The sequence below is a fragment of the Hemicordylus capensis genome, chromosome 6 (genome assembly GCF_027244095.1).
Source record: "Hemicordylus capensis ecotype Gifberg chromosome 6, rHemCap1.1.pri, whole genome shotgun sequence".
Taxonomy (NCBI): domain Eukaryota; kingdom Metazoa; phylum Chordata; class Lepidosauria; order Squamata; family Cordylidae; genus Hemicordylus; species Hemicordylus capensis.
This window is the reverse complement of record NC_069662.1, coordinates 40,961,115-40,979,807: the sequence shown is the minus strand read 5'-3', so window position 1 is coordinate 40,979,807 and position 18,693 is coordinate 40,961,115. Positions and strand designations below refer to the sequence as shown.

Below are 18,693 nucleotides of genomic sequence, written 5' to 3'. Positions count from 1 at the left end.
CTCAGCATCTCAAGAGTGCCAAGACATTTGAGTAAACAGAACTTAGCCAAGAAATCATGGCACACTCCATTAATTCAAGAACACTCCTCTTTGGCTTCAAAGAGGACCCGTTCCCTTCTTACAGCAAGGCTGTGTGTTCTTGGTTGCTGCTTTAATGATTTGGCACTTACCCCTGTCATAACTACATGGACAGCAAAACAGAGAGTGGCGGGGGGAGAGACTTTATAGCAGAAGTGGGGGAGGGGTGTATATAGCCAACACACAACAGCACTTCAGTTCAATAGGGTAGGAAGAAACCTGATCACGATCCATAATTCATAAATCCAGCACAGGGGCAATTTGTGTGTCTCCACCCCACTTCCCTAGTCCCTTCTCTTAGTAGTTTTAGTAGACAGTAGTCTCTTCTATCTACTTTTAATTTATTTACAAACATTCATTATTCCACATTTCCATCTTCCTTCCCAGCATGAATTCATGCTGTGTTCAAATGCTGGGCAAGGTCTTCATGCAATGTTTGGAGCACCACCTGCTGGCCAGCTCCTGCTTTTGAAAGAATCAGACCTTTCTCCTATTTGCCAGAAAAGTAGTAACCTGTTCTGTTCTAAAAGTAGTGACAGAAGCCTGCGGGAATGTGTGAAGGGCAAGTAAACCTGTGCTTGGGCAGAAGCTTCTCATGCAGCTCATTGCCATCTGGAAGGATCCTATGTTGGTGCAGCATAGTGGCCAAGGGCAATTCCACACTTTGTGCAGCAAACATGTTTGCTGCATGTATAAAAGTGTTTCTCACACCCATATAAGAAATATGGATGAATTGTTCACTGATTCCCTCTCATGCATTTGAAGAATGTGCAAGGGGGAAATGGGACTGTCTGACAGCTGGTCAGCATCCCCAATGTGCCTGATGATTATGTCCCCTGGTGGCCATGCCCTTGGCATTAAACACTTAATTTAGCCCCTGCACACTGGGTTTTTGTTGCATTCTATTCAGTAATCTTTTATGTTTTATTTTTAATAAGTTTGTCCCAGTGAGGATCCTGTAGAGAGTGTGTGTGGGGGGTGGAGTCAAAGAAAAAGGGAGGGGAAGGAGGAGGAGAAAATTGAGTTGTTTCTGAAAAACTTACTTAAATCTATATAAGATTACTTTGTGTTTGTGAGAAAAGCAGCTATAAAACAGTTTTCTTTGCTAGATACTGGCTGCAGAGGACCCCATCCAGATAAGGATTATAGCAGGGGCAGAGGAAAGTTTTTAAATCTTTCCAGTCTTGATGGGTACCTGATGGCCATTTCTCCTGGGAGGGAAGCTCCTATTGGCACCAATGAGGTTGTTGATAAACAGATACAGAATTAGTATCTGTTAATTAGTATAAAGTATATTTATATTTATTCCATATAAAGTATGCAGAATTATATGGAATTATTATAAAGTATACTAGTAGCCAACAAAACGTGTATTGCTTCAAATTGGGCAAAAACTTAGCTACTTCATCTTTACAGAATTGTTTTAAACAACATGGACAAGAATTCAGATGTCAAAGCTAATCCAAGAGCTCGTAATGACATAAAGGGGAAATAAGTTTATTGACAAATGGATTATGTTCACTATGTTCTGGAACAATAACTTCTATGAAAATATTCAGCCATATGTAGTTTTCTCAGTACTATGGTACAGGTGGACCTCGTTATTCGTGGTAACGCTATTCACGGTTGTGTGTATCTGCAGTTGAAGAATATGCACCTTACCTCAATATTTGCAGTTAAACAAAGGGTTAAAATCCATGTATCACCAGTTCTTAAGTGGTTGGAAATGACCTTTGAGGCCACCATTTTGCTTAAAGGAGCCACTGTGTGGCTCTTCCATTTCAAAAAAAAGAATTTTATGTAATTTTTTCACAGAAAATTGGCTGAATTGGTGGTTTGGGAGGGCATTGCTGGATAGCCGGAGACCCACGGAGCATGGTACAGCACTTTATTTCAATCATTTCCCTGACTTTTTTTGCTCTACAGGAACCTAACCCCCACAATTCCCATTCACTCAACCATTATCTGCGGTTTTGTTATCCGCTGAAATTGATGTGAATGGAACCCCCACATATAACGAGGTCTACCTGTATTTGCAAAATTGATGGAATGTTGTTTTTATGCATCATTTTTGTGTGAGCCATCATAAATAAAGTATATTAACATTTGTTCAAATTCAGATAGCGGGGGCAAATCTATCAAATTTAAGAACTGGATGAATGTTGCTATGCAAGGTTGAGCTGCTAGAAGAATGTAGTTTCCCCCCATGAAATGGTGCCTAGAAGCGTCGTATGGATTGTAGTTGAACTAATGTTATGAATGCCTATTGGTAAGTGACTGACATTCTTAGCAAGAATGTCAACCTCCTCTTTCTACTGCACTATTGTAGCACAGGAGATAAGAGCATAAGTAGAGAAGTCCTCACATCACATTCCCATTCAGGTATATGAACTCAGTAAGCAGTCTGAGGTAAGCCACTGTTCTGTTATCCACATTTTACAGATGGAGATTACTACTACTAGCGGCCTATTTTACAGGTCTATAGCAGTGACTAGGCCTGTACAAAACTTTAGAAAATCCCAAAACTCCCAGATCCCCAAGGACATGAGGATAAATATTCCTCTGATGTGTCAGCAGGCCTTCTCAGGTTTCTGGCAAATAACTCAGAAAGGGCCTTTAAAATAAGCCTTATCCCATATCCCAAGCATTTCTGGGAAAATCATAGTTGTATGGGATATGTAGTATATTTCTGGACTTTCTAAGGGAGAAAAGCCCAGGGAAAGACTACATTTTCCAAAGGGGCTTGAGGCATGGGGTTAGTATTATCTTAAAGCCCCCACCTAAGTTACCTGCCAGAAGCCCAGAAAGACCTGCATGCACACAGGGGGAATGCCTGCCTTGGCATGCAGATAAAAAGAGACCTGGGGAACTCTGGAATTTTTTGAATATTTTTTGCATAGGCCTAGCAATGACTATTAAGATAATGGATGTGAAAATGCTTTGAATATTTGAAATGTGGTATATAAACACTCAGTAATATTTGAATTTTGTATGCCCTGGCTTTTTTTTTTTTTTTTTTAATGATCATGTCTTTGATGGAAAGCCAAGAGGCAAATTAAACTTTTTTAGATAAAAGGGACACAGTTCTAGGGAACACCTAACCATGGGTTTGTGCAAGTAGAAGTCAAGGAAGACATTGCTGAGGTGGAGACTGGCAAGAAGAAGAAAGGAAATGTTGGTGAGCAGAAAACCTACTGCGGACATTATTCTTGGAATATACTAATTATGCAATATGCAACTTATTTAACGTATTATTAAAAAGTTGTTAGTCTTGTATAATGGATAGCAGGCTTAGCAGCCATTCTAACTGCTGTAGTTTGTATTCCCTATAGACCTGTCAAACCAGAGCAATAGTGAACTACGCATATTTTAAGAACAGGCTTGTCAAATACAATATAATGAACTAAACAAAAATCCTGGCCAAACAAAAATACTAGCCAATATACAGAACCCTAATATATACTTCTGCTTAAGGAAATAACACAAATGGTAAAAGGTTCTTTTAAAAAAATGTATGTAAACATTTCTGGGAGGAATAAAAATCTAATTTTTATCCCTTTTATGTGTTCTAATCAGGGTTTTTTAAAATTCCGAACACAGCTGTCTGCTTTACTGTCTCTCCAATGACGCCAGATGCCCAGTTCATCAAGGAAATGCAGGAAAACAATGATTTGAAAGCAATTAGAAGCACCGAGGCTCATATTAAAATGTGATAACACCATCCTAGTGGGAATTCCAGGCACCGCTGCATTTCTGACATTTCTGTGTTGCCAGAGATGAGCATGTGTTGGAAGCAGAGCACCCCTCACGAGCGAGTGGGGGGGATGAATAAATATCATGCTGGAATTTTATTTCTGAAGCAGAGAAAAGGAATTAAGATGGAATGGTTGCAAATTTTTATTATTGTTCCAAGTCCTATCTTCTACATACACACCTCAGTTCTAAAAAAAATAAAATCCTGCATAGACCTATTAATCCTAATCCCCAAATCAGCACCTACACGTAACAAAGGGGTTATGATACACCCTTGAACAATGTAGGAAATGCATAATAGAAAGGTTTTTAATGAGAGTGAGGAAGAATCATTCGGGGTGGGGGGGCGGAATCACCACCACCCATGTGCAAAATTTCCTATATCACCTCTTCCTCATCTCTTCTTGTGAAAAGCCATACATGTGCACCAGTATATGTGGCCTCTGTCATTTCTTTGTGTCATGGCAATACTGCCTTTTTAACATTTTGGTTTTTTGAGCCAGTCAGGTTCATACAATGATTTTATCACATCATAAATACACTGAAATTTCTTTTTGAGAGGAACTCTTAGATTTGGAAATAATTCAATTTCTCTTTGGAAGAATTCTGAAGTTCGGTGAGAACATTCACTCTGAAGACATTTCTCCACATCCCATACAATACTATCATTAGAGGCCCCTATGCAGGCTGCAAAGCACACAGTGTAGATTATACCCTTTCTTTGGTAGCCAGGAGTCATCCAGTAGTAGGAACACAGAACACCTCAATCTGCACCATGTGGTCTGAATCCCTTCCCCCTAGATGTTCTTGATTTCCCTTCTTTCCATAGGTTCCTTACATAAGACACTGGACTGAACAACCCATGGCCCTCTTGACACCATGAAGACAGGATGCAAACCTTTTCTGCCATTCTTAAATGCAGACAGAGTTTTAAGAAAGGGTGGGCAACATAGCAACTATAGCATGCATGGACATAAAGCAATTTTATGCAATCTATAGAATCCTGTAGGAATCCCAGGGCCCCCCTCCCCCGCCACACACACCCTTTTAAAAAAAGGTTTCTAGCACACAAGGCTAGAGATTGAAAATGTGACAACAACAATACTAAAAGTAAAAAGATGCCCTTAATTGACTGTTTTCCTATGAACATGCAGGACAATTTTTCCACACTTGAGAACAACAATTCTAGTCAGCTTTCCTCAACATAAGTTTCAAGCTACACTCACCTCTGGGCAGGAATCCCCAATGATACCTGAAAGATAGTAACAAAGAAGGTGTCAGCATTTATTAGTTCTTAATTATCTGTTGCTTTTCAAAAATGGGTGGAAGGAGACCACCATAGAAGTGGTGCTGAAGGAGGACCACATCTCACTAATATTCCTCACTTTCCCAGGGACTCACAGTTCTTTCCAGTCATTTTCACACTGCAGAAAAGTTCTTTTCTCTCTCTCTTTCTTCTAGTTCTTTATTGTTACCAACAAACCCATGGCTGAAATATAGGGTAAACCACACTCACAGATAAATGAAGAAACATTATTTTTGCCTGTACTGTAGTAGTATATTTATCCTTCTCACTTAGTTTCCTTCCAACCTTTGGCACCTGTTTCTGGGAGAAGATCCACACTTAAGGAAAACTCAGATTTAGATCCTTTGTATGTATTACTGAGTCTTGGTTGAGGGAAGCTAGTGGTCCAGTTTGGTCCCAGCTTCTCCCTCCAGGATATTCTGTAGAGGAGCAGGTGAGGGGAAGTGGGCGGGGAGGTGGAGTGGCTGTGGTCTATAAGGATGACATTTCCCTCACCAGGGTCCCTGTTAGGGTATCGGACCATATTGAATGTGTGTACTTAAGTTTGGCGACCAGGGATAGATTGGGACTTCTGATGGTGTACCGATCGCCCCGTTGCCCAACTGAGTCCTTTACTGAGCTCACGGACTTGGTCGCAGGACTTGCGTTGGAGTCTCACAGACTTTTGGTGCTAGGGGACTTCAATGTTCTTTTCGGGGCCAATCTGTCCAGGGCAGCACAGGAGTTCATAGCAGCCATGACAACTATGGGCCTATCCCAAGTGGTCTCTGGACCGATGCACAATGCAGATCACAGGCTTGATTTGTTCTTTTACTCTGATCAGGGTGGTGTTCCATGGGTGGGGACTCCTGTGATTTCCCCATTGTCATGGATGGACCACCATCTGGTTAAGGTTGGGATTACAACCACTTCCCACCTCCGCAGGAGCGAGGGGCCTATTAGAATGGTCCGCCCGAAGAAGTTATTGGATCCAGCAGGATTCCAAGAAGCCTTGGAAGGATTTAATGGTGGTTTTGCCGGTAATCCTGTTGATGCCCTGGTTGAGAATTGGAACAACTTGCTCACCAGGACAGTAGACACGATTGCGCCTAAGGGTCCCCTCCGACCAGCTTCAAAATTGGCCCATTGATATACGGAAGATCTATGGGGTCTGAAGCAGCAAGGTAGGCAACTGGAGCGCAAGTGGAGAAAGACTCGACTTGAATCCGACAGATTACGACACAGAGCACACTTGAAGATCTATGCTCAGGCAATACGTGCAGCAAAGAAGCAATTCTTTTCTGCCCGTATTGCTTCTGCCAGTTCACATCCTGTGGAGTTGTTCAGGGTTGTGAGGGGGCTAGTATCTCCCCCCCGCCGAACCAGAATTTGGAAGCATCAGTCACCCACTGTGATGTGTTTAATGAATTTTTCACAGACAAAATCTCTCAGATTCAGGCCGACCTAGATGAAGACTCCACAATTAATTTGATGTCTGAACTGGAGGTATCCAACAATTCCTCTTATACGATTTGACTAGATCAATTTCAGTTTGTGACTCCTGAGGATGTGGACAAGCTGCTTGGATCGGTGAGGCCTACCCCTTGTTTTCTTAACCCTTGTCCAACATGGCTTATTCTATCTAGCAGGGAGGCTGTTGTAGGCGGCCTGGTAGAAATAATAAATGCTTCTCTGAGGGAGGGCAGGATGCCTTCTTGACTTAAGGAGGCAATTATTAGACCTCTTCTAAAGAAGCCTGCATTAGATCCCTCAGAGTTGAGCAATTAGAGGCCTGTCTCCAACCTCCCATGGCTGGGCAAGGTAATTGAGAGGGTCGTGGCTTCTCAGCTCCAGATGGTCTTGGAGGAAAACTATTATCTAGACCCATTTCAAACTGGCTTTCGGGTGGAGACTGCCTTGGTTGGCCTGATGGATGATCTCCAATTGGGAATTGAAAGAGGAAGTGTGACTCTGTTGGCCCTCTCGGCGACTTTCCATACTATCGACCATAGTATCCTTCTGGAGCGTCTGAGGGGGTTGGGGGTGGGAGGCACTGTTTTACAGTGGTTCCACTCCTACCTCTCAGACAGGTTCCAGATGGTGTCAATTGGAGATTGTTGCTCTTCGAAATCTGAGCTTAAGTATGGTGTCCCTCAAGGCTCCGTACTTTCTCCAATGCTTTCTAACATCTACATGAAACCACTGGGAGTGATCATCAGGGGATTTGGAGCTGGGTGTTATCAGTATGCTGATGACACCCAGATCTACTTCTCCATGTCAGCTTCTTCAGGTGAGGGCATATTCTCCCTAAATGCCTGACTGGAAGCAGTAATGGGCTGGATGAAGGAGAATAAACTGAAGCTGAATCCAGATAAGACGGCGGTACTTATTGTGTGGGGTCAGAACTCCAGAGACGATTTTGATCGAACTGTTCTGGATGGGATCACACTTCTCCAAAAGGAACAGGTCCGCAGTCTGGGAGTACTCCTGGATCCACACCTCTCCTTGGTTTCTCAGGTTGAGGCGGTGGCCAGGGGTGCTTTCTATCAGCTGCGGCTGATACGCCAGCTGCGCCCGTTTCTCGAGATCAATGACCTAGTGGTACATTTGTTGGTAACCTCCAGATTTGATTTCTGTAATGTGCTCTATATGGGGCTGCCTTTCTACGTAGTCTGGAAACTTCAGTTGGTTCAGAATGCGGCAGCCAGGTTGTTCTCTGGGTCATCTCGGAGAGACCACATTACTCCTTTGCTGATGGAGTTACACTGACTGCTGACAGGTTTCCGGGCAAAATACAAAAGTGCTAGTTATAACTTATAAAGCCCTAAACGGCTTAGGTCCTGGGTATTTAAGAGAGTGTCTTCTATGCTATGAACCCCACCGCCCATTGAGGTCATCTGAGGAGGTCCGTCTCCAGTTACCGCCAACTCCTTTGGTTGAGGTCACACAGAGACTGGCCTTCTCGGCTGCTGCCCCGAGATTGTGGAATGCGCTCCCTGCTGAGTTACGATTGTCCCCATCTCTGGCTATTTTTTTTTTTTAATTGAAAACCCTTTTTTTACCCAAGCCTTCTCAGGTTTTTAATTAAAAATACTGTTTGTTAATTTTATGGTTTTTAAATTATTGTATTGTTTTAACTTTTATATGTGTTATATGTTCAACTGTTTTAACTTTTATATTTGTTTTAATTGTTGTTAGCCGCCCAGAGACGTAAGTTTGGGCAGGGTATAAATTGAATAAAGAAATAAATATAAACAAGAACAAGCTGTGTGAGAAAACTGAATTTACTGCAGGGCTTTCAACTTTAAGAAATTTCCCTTCAGCCCTAATTGAATGAGATGCAGTTGCAGAAACTACCCCATCCCACCTATTCCTACTCACCATAGCTTGAGCATCACTCTCTGACCCCACTCCACCACATACACAGATGCACCCTGAAGTTTGCAGAGGAATCTAACTGGAACAATCAATAGTTCACTTCACTTGTTTCTGTCTTACCGTGACAGCACTATGCAAGAGGATCCCTGACCCAGATAGAAAGAGACAAATTGTATCTGAAGGTGGTAAACAATGATTCTCTTGAATTTCACATGATTACAAAGAAAGTCATTGCAGTCCCAATATTTTGATGAGTACTTTTAAGTTTGAAACAGCTGCACATTCCATAGAAAACATGGTAGAGTTCACGGAATTCACAGGCTTCATTGTTCAATAGTCCAAGTGGAATTCACAAGTATTTCCCAGCCGTAATGCATCAACCAGGTTTGCTACTACTTACACAGAACCAAGCTATACTTGGGGTACTTCACATAAAATTAATGCAACAGGCTACAACATCATACCATCCAAATATATTTTATGTAAGTTTGTGTTAAAATCCATTTATTTTGTCTAACAGGTTGAACTAGAATTGCATGACACTGGACATATATATTTAAACAAAGCCCAAACTTTTTCCACGCAGCCAGCATTATATTTAAACCAGTTCTGTGGCAGCTGAGCAGCCAATGTTAGATCGCCAGCAGTACAGCATATATCCAGGACATGGATCCCTAGTACACTAACACTGCTCACACAGGCACTGGAGACCTGGACTGAACATGACATTGGCCATACCGACTACTGCATGTGTGGAGGTTTGGCTTAAATTTTTAAAAAGAAAGAAACCTCCCGACGTCACATTTGATTTAAGCCAGTCACCAAATTCTTCATTAGCAAGAATCCAATCTTTGATATTGCAGGTAGTTTTTCCGTGATAATTTGAAAAACGAATGAGACTGAAGTCCAATATTGCATCAAGATTCTCATTAGTGTTAGAACTGGGGTTCATTTAAGTGTTAGAACCTCAAGAACTCAGCTACTCATTCCAGAGTAAGGTCATTCCTGCGAGTCAGCTAACTGGGGGGCTTTTCCAGTTGCAAGCTTATCGCAGGGTTTTAAAAGCTTCCGCTGTAATTATTCACAGGTCTTTGCACACAGTCCAGACGCTCACGTAATCTCCTGCAGATTCTCAAGCTCCTTCATGCCACATGTGCATGTTCTAGCCACACACTGAGCACAACCTTTGTGCCATTTTCACTGTGCCACCTGCCAGCCAGCACTTGTGAATCCTTAGAACATAAGAAGAGCCCTGCTGGATCAGGCCCAAGTCCTATCTAGTCCAGCATCCTGTTTCACACAGTGGCCACCAGATGCCTCTAAGAAGACCACAGGCAGGAGGTGAGGGCATGCCCTCTATGCCCTCTCTCTTGCTGTTGCTCCCCTGCAATTGGTGTCTAGAAGCATCTTGCCTCTGAGGCTGGAGGTGGCCCAGACTAGTCACCATTGACAGACCTGCCCCCCCCCATCTGTCCAAGCCACTTTTAAAGCCATCCAAGCTAGTAGGCATCACCACATCCCATGGCAGAGAATTCCCTAGATTAATTATACACTGTATTAAAAAGTACTTCCTTTTGTTGGCTCTAAATTTCCTGGCCATCAGTTTCATGGGATGACCCATAGTTAGTTCTAATGTTGTGAGAGAGGGAGAAAATATTATCTGTTCACACCTCTTTTCCAAATTAAAAAGCCCCAGACACTGTAGCCTTGCCTCATAAGGAAGGTGTTCCAGGCCCCTGATCATCTTGGTTGCCCTCTTCTGCACCTTTTCCAGTTCTATAGTGTCATTATTAAGATACAGTGACCAGAATTGTACACAGTACCCCAAATGTAGCTGCACCTTAGATTTGTATAAGGGCATTATAATATTAGCATTTTTATTTTCAACCCCCTTCCTAATGGTTCATAGAATGCAATTTACCCTTTTCACAGCTGCTGCACACTGAGTTGACACTTTCAATGAGTTGTCTATCATGACCTTAAGATCTTTCTCCTGGTCCGTCACTGACAACTCTGACATCATCAGTGTATATGTGGTCAGTGTGTTTTGCCCAGATATGCATCACTTAACACTTCCTTACATTGAACTACATTTGCCATTTCGCCACCCACTCACCCAGTTTGGAGAGATCCTTTTTGAAGCTCCTCATAATTTGCTGGTGGGGATTTCACTACCCTTCATCACACCTTAAAAGTAATAATGAAAAAAGGATTGATTTGCAAGCACTGGCCAGCAGGTGGCGCTGTGAAAATAGTGCAAGGGTCATGCTCAGCATGTGGACAGAGTGCAAAAAAGCACTACATGGGAGGATAGGAATCTACAGAAGACTATGCATTACGTAGTATGCGAGCATCGGGACAGTGGGTGAGCAGTTATAACTACTGTCGAAGCTTTTAAAAGCCCACAATAAAGATTTGTGTGTGGAAAAGTCCTGGGACTTAGCCAATTATTTTCTCAGCAAGCCATACAGAGTGCAACCGAGAATTTTACCATTGTAGTGCCTGGCCATGACCATACAGCCCACTACCACAGTCCAATTGTTCAATAGCCTTTTAAAGGCCCAGATTTGAACCTGGCAAGGACTGACATAATGGTGACATTGCTCATCACTCCTTCTCTATCAGTTCAAAGCAGACATCCCTTCTTTACAGTTTCTAACAAGCTCTTCTCTTCCTGTCTCAGCAAGTACTTCAATTGTCATTTCCGCTTTTGCTCAGATTGCTGGTTTCCCTCTTTTTCCAGAGGGGAGATCCTTTCCTCTCTTGTACAATTAGTGATTCCAAGTCACAAATACTTCTTGTTTAGTGAATTCTTGTCCCCTCTCCTTGAACGGGGCACTTAATCTCTCCTGAACATGTCTTCTTCATAACATTTACTGCACTAGGTGCCAAAAATGATTTTCTGTCACCTTCAATTCCAGTTTGCCCAAAAGGATTGGCGTTTCTGTCCCTAACCTCTGTCATTTTTAATACAGTACAGTGCACTTTTTTCCCAAAGCAAATCTGAGATCCAGTACACACTGCAGCCAAACCAATCCCTCCACTGTGTGTGAATGAGCCCTTTCCATGCGGACAGTCACACTCATCATAGATATATCAGGTAATTATCGCCAAATCACATCACTTGCAAATAAGTCTGCACAGCATCAAGAAAGTCACCTAATGTTCCTCTTCCACACCCTCCCTCCCATTTGGAAATTTGTCTCCTGACTTTTCCTTTGTTCTGGTCATTTCACCTTCATCAACATTTCCTAAGTACTATAATAATGCAGTCACATTTAAGGAAGGTTTTCCAAGAAACACACTAGATCAAAACAATATACTCTTAACATAGGCCAACTCTCTTGCAATTAGTTAAAATAAACCCTGTAGAACTTGAGCTGTTAGATCAAAGTAGAATTCATTTGATACTCTGTAATTTAGACAAAATTGGCTAAACCTGAGCCTGTGGTAGCAAGATAAGCAAAAAAAGATGCAGAAATTTTACATTTACAACAGAACAACAATCACTTAAGTGTCTACAGTCTAACATTCAAAGCCTGACAATATGAATTTGGTAATAAGACATATAAACTGCTTTTCTGTTTCAAATACCTGTGAAGCATCTTAAATGCTTTTTCTGTCAGCAGGCATTTAAGAACATGTTATTAATTCAGAGATTACAACACCTAGCCTGATTTCCATGGCTTTACTTTCTTCATGTATTACAACTGGATTGGTGCTACCTCTTAAGCCAGGGCTACACCACTTTGGCCCTCTCCAGCTGTTGTCCATCCTCCCGGTCACAGTGGCCAATAATCAGTGATAATGGGAGTTGTAGACCAACAACAGCTGAAGACCAAAGTTTGGGAACCCCTGCTTTAGGCCCCCATCTCAAGACCTAAGATTGGGAATCCCTGACCTCATGGAAATAAAATTGGGTACAGAGGGAGGCAAAAAAAATTCCTGCCTCCCTCAAGTTGTACTGTAAGATGAACAACTGCAGCAAGGCACCAGATTATTTTGGAGGAAGAGTCAAATGTGCTGGGCAACCTCCCTAATTCCAAGGACACTTAAGATTTTTTAAGAAGTATACCCCAGTCTCACATCTGTGCCACAAAGCAGCTTACAATATATTAAAAACAAAAAGCATACTTGAAAATGAAGTGTGGGAGGCTGTGACACATACAGTGCTGATCAGCTGTTGGGGATAAGGAGAAAAAGGAAGGGCTTGCAATGGCCTGCCCTAGAACATTTTAGGGTCCGAGGCAAAAATCCAGGTGGTACTCTCTCCACACTAAATAATATGGGGCACAATCTACTGGAAAGGTCTTCTGCACAAGTCTTGTTCAAATGAAAAGGAAGCCTACACAAGAGCATAGGGGTCACATGAAAATTTCCCAGCAGTTTCTGTTCATCATTGGGCTAGATTTGTCAATCTCCCACATTTTTTATTCCCCTACCCCTTTTTGGTCTATTATGATTTAATGTGTTATGTGTTTTTGTCTACTTTCCAGTAGGTTTATGAGGTCACCCAGCATTTTGTCTGTCCAGCCCCCGCTATCAACTTTGCAATGCCAGCCCAATATGAACCAAATTGGGTACAGTTGTAGGGACATCTCAACGGCATAGTTTGTGATGATGTGATCCAAATTCAAGATGGTGGACACAAACATTTGAGGCGCAAATGGGCTAACTTGTGGACTGTCTAACCGATTTGAACCAAATTTGGTACAGTTGTACTAAGTAACATACAGGGACACATTATCGTGTGGTTGGTGATGATGTCATCCACCCCAGTTCAAGATGGTGGACACATAAATGTTTGAGGTGCAATTGGGCTAGCTTGTGAACTGCCTAACCAATTCTGACCAAGTTTGTTACAAGTGTAGGAACACATAGAGATAGCTCAAGGGTGTAGTTTGTAATGTCATCATCCACCCTGATTGAAGATGATGGACATATGGATGTTTGAAGTGCAAGTGGGAACCGATTTGGATCAAATTTGATACAGTTGTATGGACACATAGGGACACTCAAACACATAGCTTGTGATGATGTCATCCACCCCAGTTCAAGATGGTGGAGGCATGAATGTTTGATGTGCAAGTGGGCTAACTTATGAACTGCCTAACCAATCTGGACCATATTTAGTCCAATTGTAGGGATGAAAGGAAAACAGGCAGATTAGTTCTTACGAGAACTTATTTGATGTTAATGCTGTGTTGTGGGTCACCCAGGGAACAATTTGTTATGGGGTGGCTAACAAATAAAGTGTATTATCATCACCACCACCACCACCCCGCTTAAGAGTATTGCCGCCTCTGACCACTTCGCATAGCCTAGTGGTAGGGCTATGCCTGCACTTGCTTTTTTGTCCTGGAATGTAAAACAAGTCTTGCCCTATCCTGCATCAACCCAATGGAGACTTAATTGGCATGGGGAGGAACTACCATCTCCTATTTCAGGGACTTTCAGAAAGTTGACAGGTAGAGGAATATATTTAGCATAGGCTGCCACCCTCAAAAATGGCTCAAATATATGAGCCGTGAGACAAATCCATAAAGTGAAGGTATAATTACACTCCCTTGCACTTCTAGCCAATTGAGAACACTAAAACCACCGCAGCGGATATATAAGATAGATCTTGACAAATCTGGGTTTAACTTGTTGGCTATTTAATGTCCACCCAAGGAAAAATAATTGATGCTGAACAGGACTTCAAGCAGGCAAGAGAGAAGTGGTGGGGGCAGAGGAGAAACCTCAGAACACACCATTGGCAAAGAACTGCTCTGTAGACCACTTTAGATATATTCCTTGTCCAAATAGTATAGAATCAGCAGCTAGGATGGGAGTGGGGAGAGGGGAAGAGGGAGTGAATCTGACTACATAGCCATCATCATTTGTGGTGATAAGGCTTTAAAATTATGACAACTCCACAAGGAAATTGGAAGAATCAGAGTGGGAGGAGGAGAGGGCAATACAGTATTTTTTTAATGATAGGAAATACTCTTAAGATTATAACTCAGAAGATATCAAAATGCACTCGTAGAAAAGCACAAGATACCTTTGGTTTTTTAATCCTGTCCTTCCTTTCAACATGCTACTGTTTAGACTATATGGCTGAGAAACACCAAATTCTTCCTTAAGCAGCAGACAGATAGCCGTCCATACTGAAATTAATGGAAATGCTCTGTCATATTAAAATTAAAAATCAAGGGAAATATTAAAATTGACAGCATGTGAGAAAATAAGGAAATTCTTTGCAAATGATGCTCCTGGGTCCACAATGCTTGTGCAAGTGAGAGAAGACTGGGGCAGAGGGAAGAACATGCTGATACTTTTCAGCAGCTTAAAAGGCATCTTAGGAGAGAAAAGGAAGATAAATCATAGTTGCTTAGAGACCATACAGAACCAAGCGTAGGGCTGCCAAATCAGCAAGTGTTTAAAAATCTTACTAGCCTGGCCCATAAAAGGGTGCCCTCTCACAGGATCTTATATTGTTTTACTTCATTGTATGTGTAGATTGTTGAGAATTCTCTCTGGTAGGAGAAACCTTTTTTCATTATAGCAGAGTTCACACAGGCATAACACAGCAGAATTTAGTTAGGCATGCGTGTATGCTAGGAGTAAAGTAACTTGGAGCCAGTTCATAGTTTCAAATCAATATATATGGCATTTATTAGAGAACTCCATTCTAGATAGGAAAGTGAGGAGATGGGATCTCTAATCTATCTATCTAGCTGGATGCAGATGGATTCTGCATCTCTGCACACATGGTGCAGGGAGAGGAGCTTGCATGTTGCAAGGAAGAAGGAAGGGAAGAGGAAGAGAGGGAGAGGAAGTGCAAAGCAGGAAGGAAGGAAGTTAGTCCCTAAGAGTAGCAATCTACATTCCAAAGGGATAGTGTCAGAGCAGTAGAGAAGGGATGACCAATGTCTTGCCCTCTAACTCCCTAGTCTGTCCTCCACTGTCACTGAGACAAGAGACAGCGCAAAGTCCTTCACTTCTAACATAGATGTATCTAAAATAGGAGATTACACATACAGGTGAAACTCAAAAAATTAGAGTATCGTGCAAAAGTTCATTAATTTCAGTAATGCAAATTAAAAGGTGAAACTGATGAGATAGACGCATTACATGCAAAGCGAGATAAGTCAAGCCTTAATTTGTTATAATTGTGAGGATCATGGCGTACAGCTCATGAGAACCCCAAATCCACAATCCCAGAAAATTAGAATATTGTGAAAAGGTTCAAGTAGGCTCCAGGTGTCCCACTCCAATCAGCTAATCAATCCATAACACCTGCAAAGGGTTCCTGAGCCTTTAAATGGTCTCTCAGTCTGGTTCATTAGGAATCACAATCATGGGAAAGACTGCTGACTTGACAGTTGTGCAGAAAACCATCATCGACACCCTCCATAAGGAGGGAAAGCCTCAAAAGGTAATTGCAAAAGAAGTTGGATGTTCCCAAAGTGCTGTATCAAAGCACATTAATAGAAAGTTATGTGGAAGGGAAAAGTGTGGAAGAAAAAGGTGCACAAGCGGCAGGGATGACCGCAGCCTGGAGAGGATTGTCAGGAAAAGGCCATTCAAAAGTGTTGGGGACTTTCACAAGGAGTGGCCTGAGGCTGGAGCTAGTGCATCAAGAGCCACCACACAGAGACAGATCCTGGACATGGGCTTCAAATGTCGTATTCCTCTTGTCAAGCCACTCCTGAACAACAAACAACGTCAGAAGCATCTTACCTGGGCTCAAGAAAAAAAGAACTGGTCTGTTGCTCAGTGGTCCAAAGTCCTCTTTTCTGATGAGAGCAACTTTTGCATCTCATTTGGAAACCAAGGACCCAGAGTCTGGAGGAAGAATGGAGAGGCACACAATGCAAGATGCTTGAAGTCCAGTGTGAAGTTTCCACAGTCTGTGTTGATTTGGGAAGCCATGTCATCTGCTGGTGTTGGTCCACTGTGCTTCATTAAGTCCAGGGTCAACGCAGCCGTCTATCAGGAGATTTTGGAGCACTTCATGCTTCCTGCTGCAGGCAAGCTGTATGGGGATGCTGACTTCATTTTCCAGCAGGACTTGGCACCTGCCCACACTGCCAAAAGTACCAAAACCTGGTTCAATGACCATGGGATTACTGTGCTTGATTGGCCAGCAAACTCGCCTGACCTGAACCCCATAGAGAATCTATGGGGCATTGCCAAGAGAAGGATGAGAGACATGAGACCAAACAATGCAGAAGAGCTGAAGGCCGCTATTGAAGCATCCTGGTCTTCCATAATACCTCAGCAGTGCCACAGGCTGATAGCATCCATGCCACGCCGCATTGAGGCAGTAATTGCTGCAAAAGGGGCCCAAACCAAGTACTGAATACATATGCATGCTTACACTTTTCAGAGGTCCGATATTGTTCTATTTACAATCCTTGTTTTATTGGTTTCATGTAATATTCTAATTTTCTGGGATTGTGGATTTGGGGTTCTCGTGAGCGGTACGCCATGATCATCACAATTATAACAAATTAAGGCTTGACTTATCTCGCGTTGCATGTAATGCGTCTATCTCATATATCAGTTTCACCTTTTAATTTGCATTACTGAAATTAATGAACTTTTGCTCGATATTCTAATTTTTCGAGTTTCACCTGTATGTTTTCCTTGCAGATGGTGAGCCCATCTTCTACCCACCTTTGCACTGCTAGAAACAAATGAATTTCCCTCCAAATCAAACCCTGAGGTAGAGTACAGTTTCGCTCCTCCCTACCAAGTTTCAGATGTGCTACTATTTTATTGTTTAAAATGTTGCTTGTATGTGCATGTGTTCAAAAGTTGTGTGTGTGTGTTTTAATCCAATCAGGTTTTTAAAACTGAAAAACCACACTTGAGAAAGGCAGGGGGAAGGTGGTTTCACAATGACATACATACCAGCCAATCAACACTGTGCACAACTTGCTGCTGCTGCAGCAAACTAACAAGGCTAGTTCCCTCAAGCCAAAATGAAAATAATATAGTATGTCTCTGCAAAACACAGCAAGTGCACTTCCACAGTAGCCCTACTACTCAAATTATGCATGTCTATAAATGTGCAGGTTTTCCATGAATGGGCCATCCCTAAGGCCATCTCCTTCACAAGATACTGGCCCTCCCTGAACTCCACCACAGTTGGAGACCAAATTAAACACAGCAGGGTCAGGCATGCTTGTCTTTCACACGTCTGCCCCATTTACTCCTAAATCAGTGAGGAGGGGACTAAATTGTACAACAAAATGTATGTGCAGGTGTGGGGAGTTGAACTCCTCCCACCCTTTACCTCCTGGCACTCCATCACAGCAGACACTTTCCTTGGAACCTGGTTCAGAGATCAGAAGCAAGCCAGGCTGAGGAGAAAAACACTTCAAATGTTTGAGCACAGCATGCATGGTAAAGTGGGGAAGGAAGAAGGGTTTGATTCTCCTCACCTGCACATTTTAATATCTCCACACACAGCATGGCACACACCTGCTTAGATATGAATGGGGCAGACATGTGATAAACAAATATGGCTGCTTCCATTCAGGGGTGTAGCTATAATTGAGCAGATGGGTTCAAAGAACCTGGGCCCCCAGCTTCTAAGGGTCTCCACCCCTCCCATTTTTCTTCATTATCTCCCTTATTCTGAGGGGCCGCTGGCATCTGGGAGATGGGCGATCATGGTCCCTCTTTCCCCTAGCTACCCCCCTGCCTCCATCACATTAGTTTGTCCCTCAGGAAAGGGCACTCCAGAGAGTAGCCTTTATCCAAACAAGATCAGAACACTCATGCTGAACAGAATCTACCCTATTGCCAAGTAGAGTAAAATTTCAGCATTCAAACTCACCAGCATATTAAAATCAGTACTCTGGCTAATTAAAGGTAATCTAGCAGGGCTAGGCAAGATGGGGGAATTAACACAGAGCTCAGCTACCTGCCTGATCAGGAGGTCACATACTTTAAATACCACTTTTGTCTTGATATCACAAGCCATCTGACTTAATGAGTTTCTTATTGCTGGGGAATTACATACACTATGGTTAAGCTAATGAGCTACGGATTACTGTGGAATTCCACTTTCTGATTTGCTCTCATCTCCGATTATTCAAACATAGTTTGGAAATTAAAATTACCCTAGTTAATGTGAGTAGAGACTACTTGGATTCCCCCCCCCACCCCCCACCCCTTTTTTTTAAGGCAAGATGGTAGTT

General features: G+C 42.5%; 1 protein-coding gene across 1 annotated transcript in view; it reads right to left on the bottom strand.

Annotated features, from left to right (window-relative positions):
* Positions 1 to 18,693, bottom strand: part of SKAP1 (src kinase associated phosphoprotein 1) — a 435,964-nt gene that overhangs the window by 388,009 nt on the left and 29,262 nt on the right. The window contains exon 4 of the mRNA XM_053262673.1: positions 5,058 to 5,083. Coding sequence (XP_053118648.1) covers positions 5,058 to 5,083 — 26 coding nt within the window. The remainder of the gene's footprint in view (positions 1 to 5,057; positions 5,084 to 18,693) is intronic.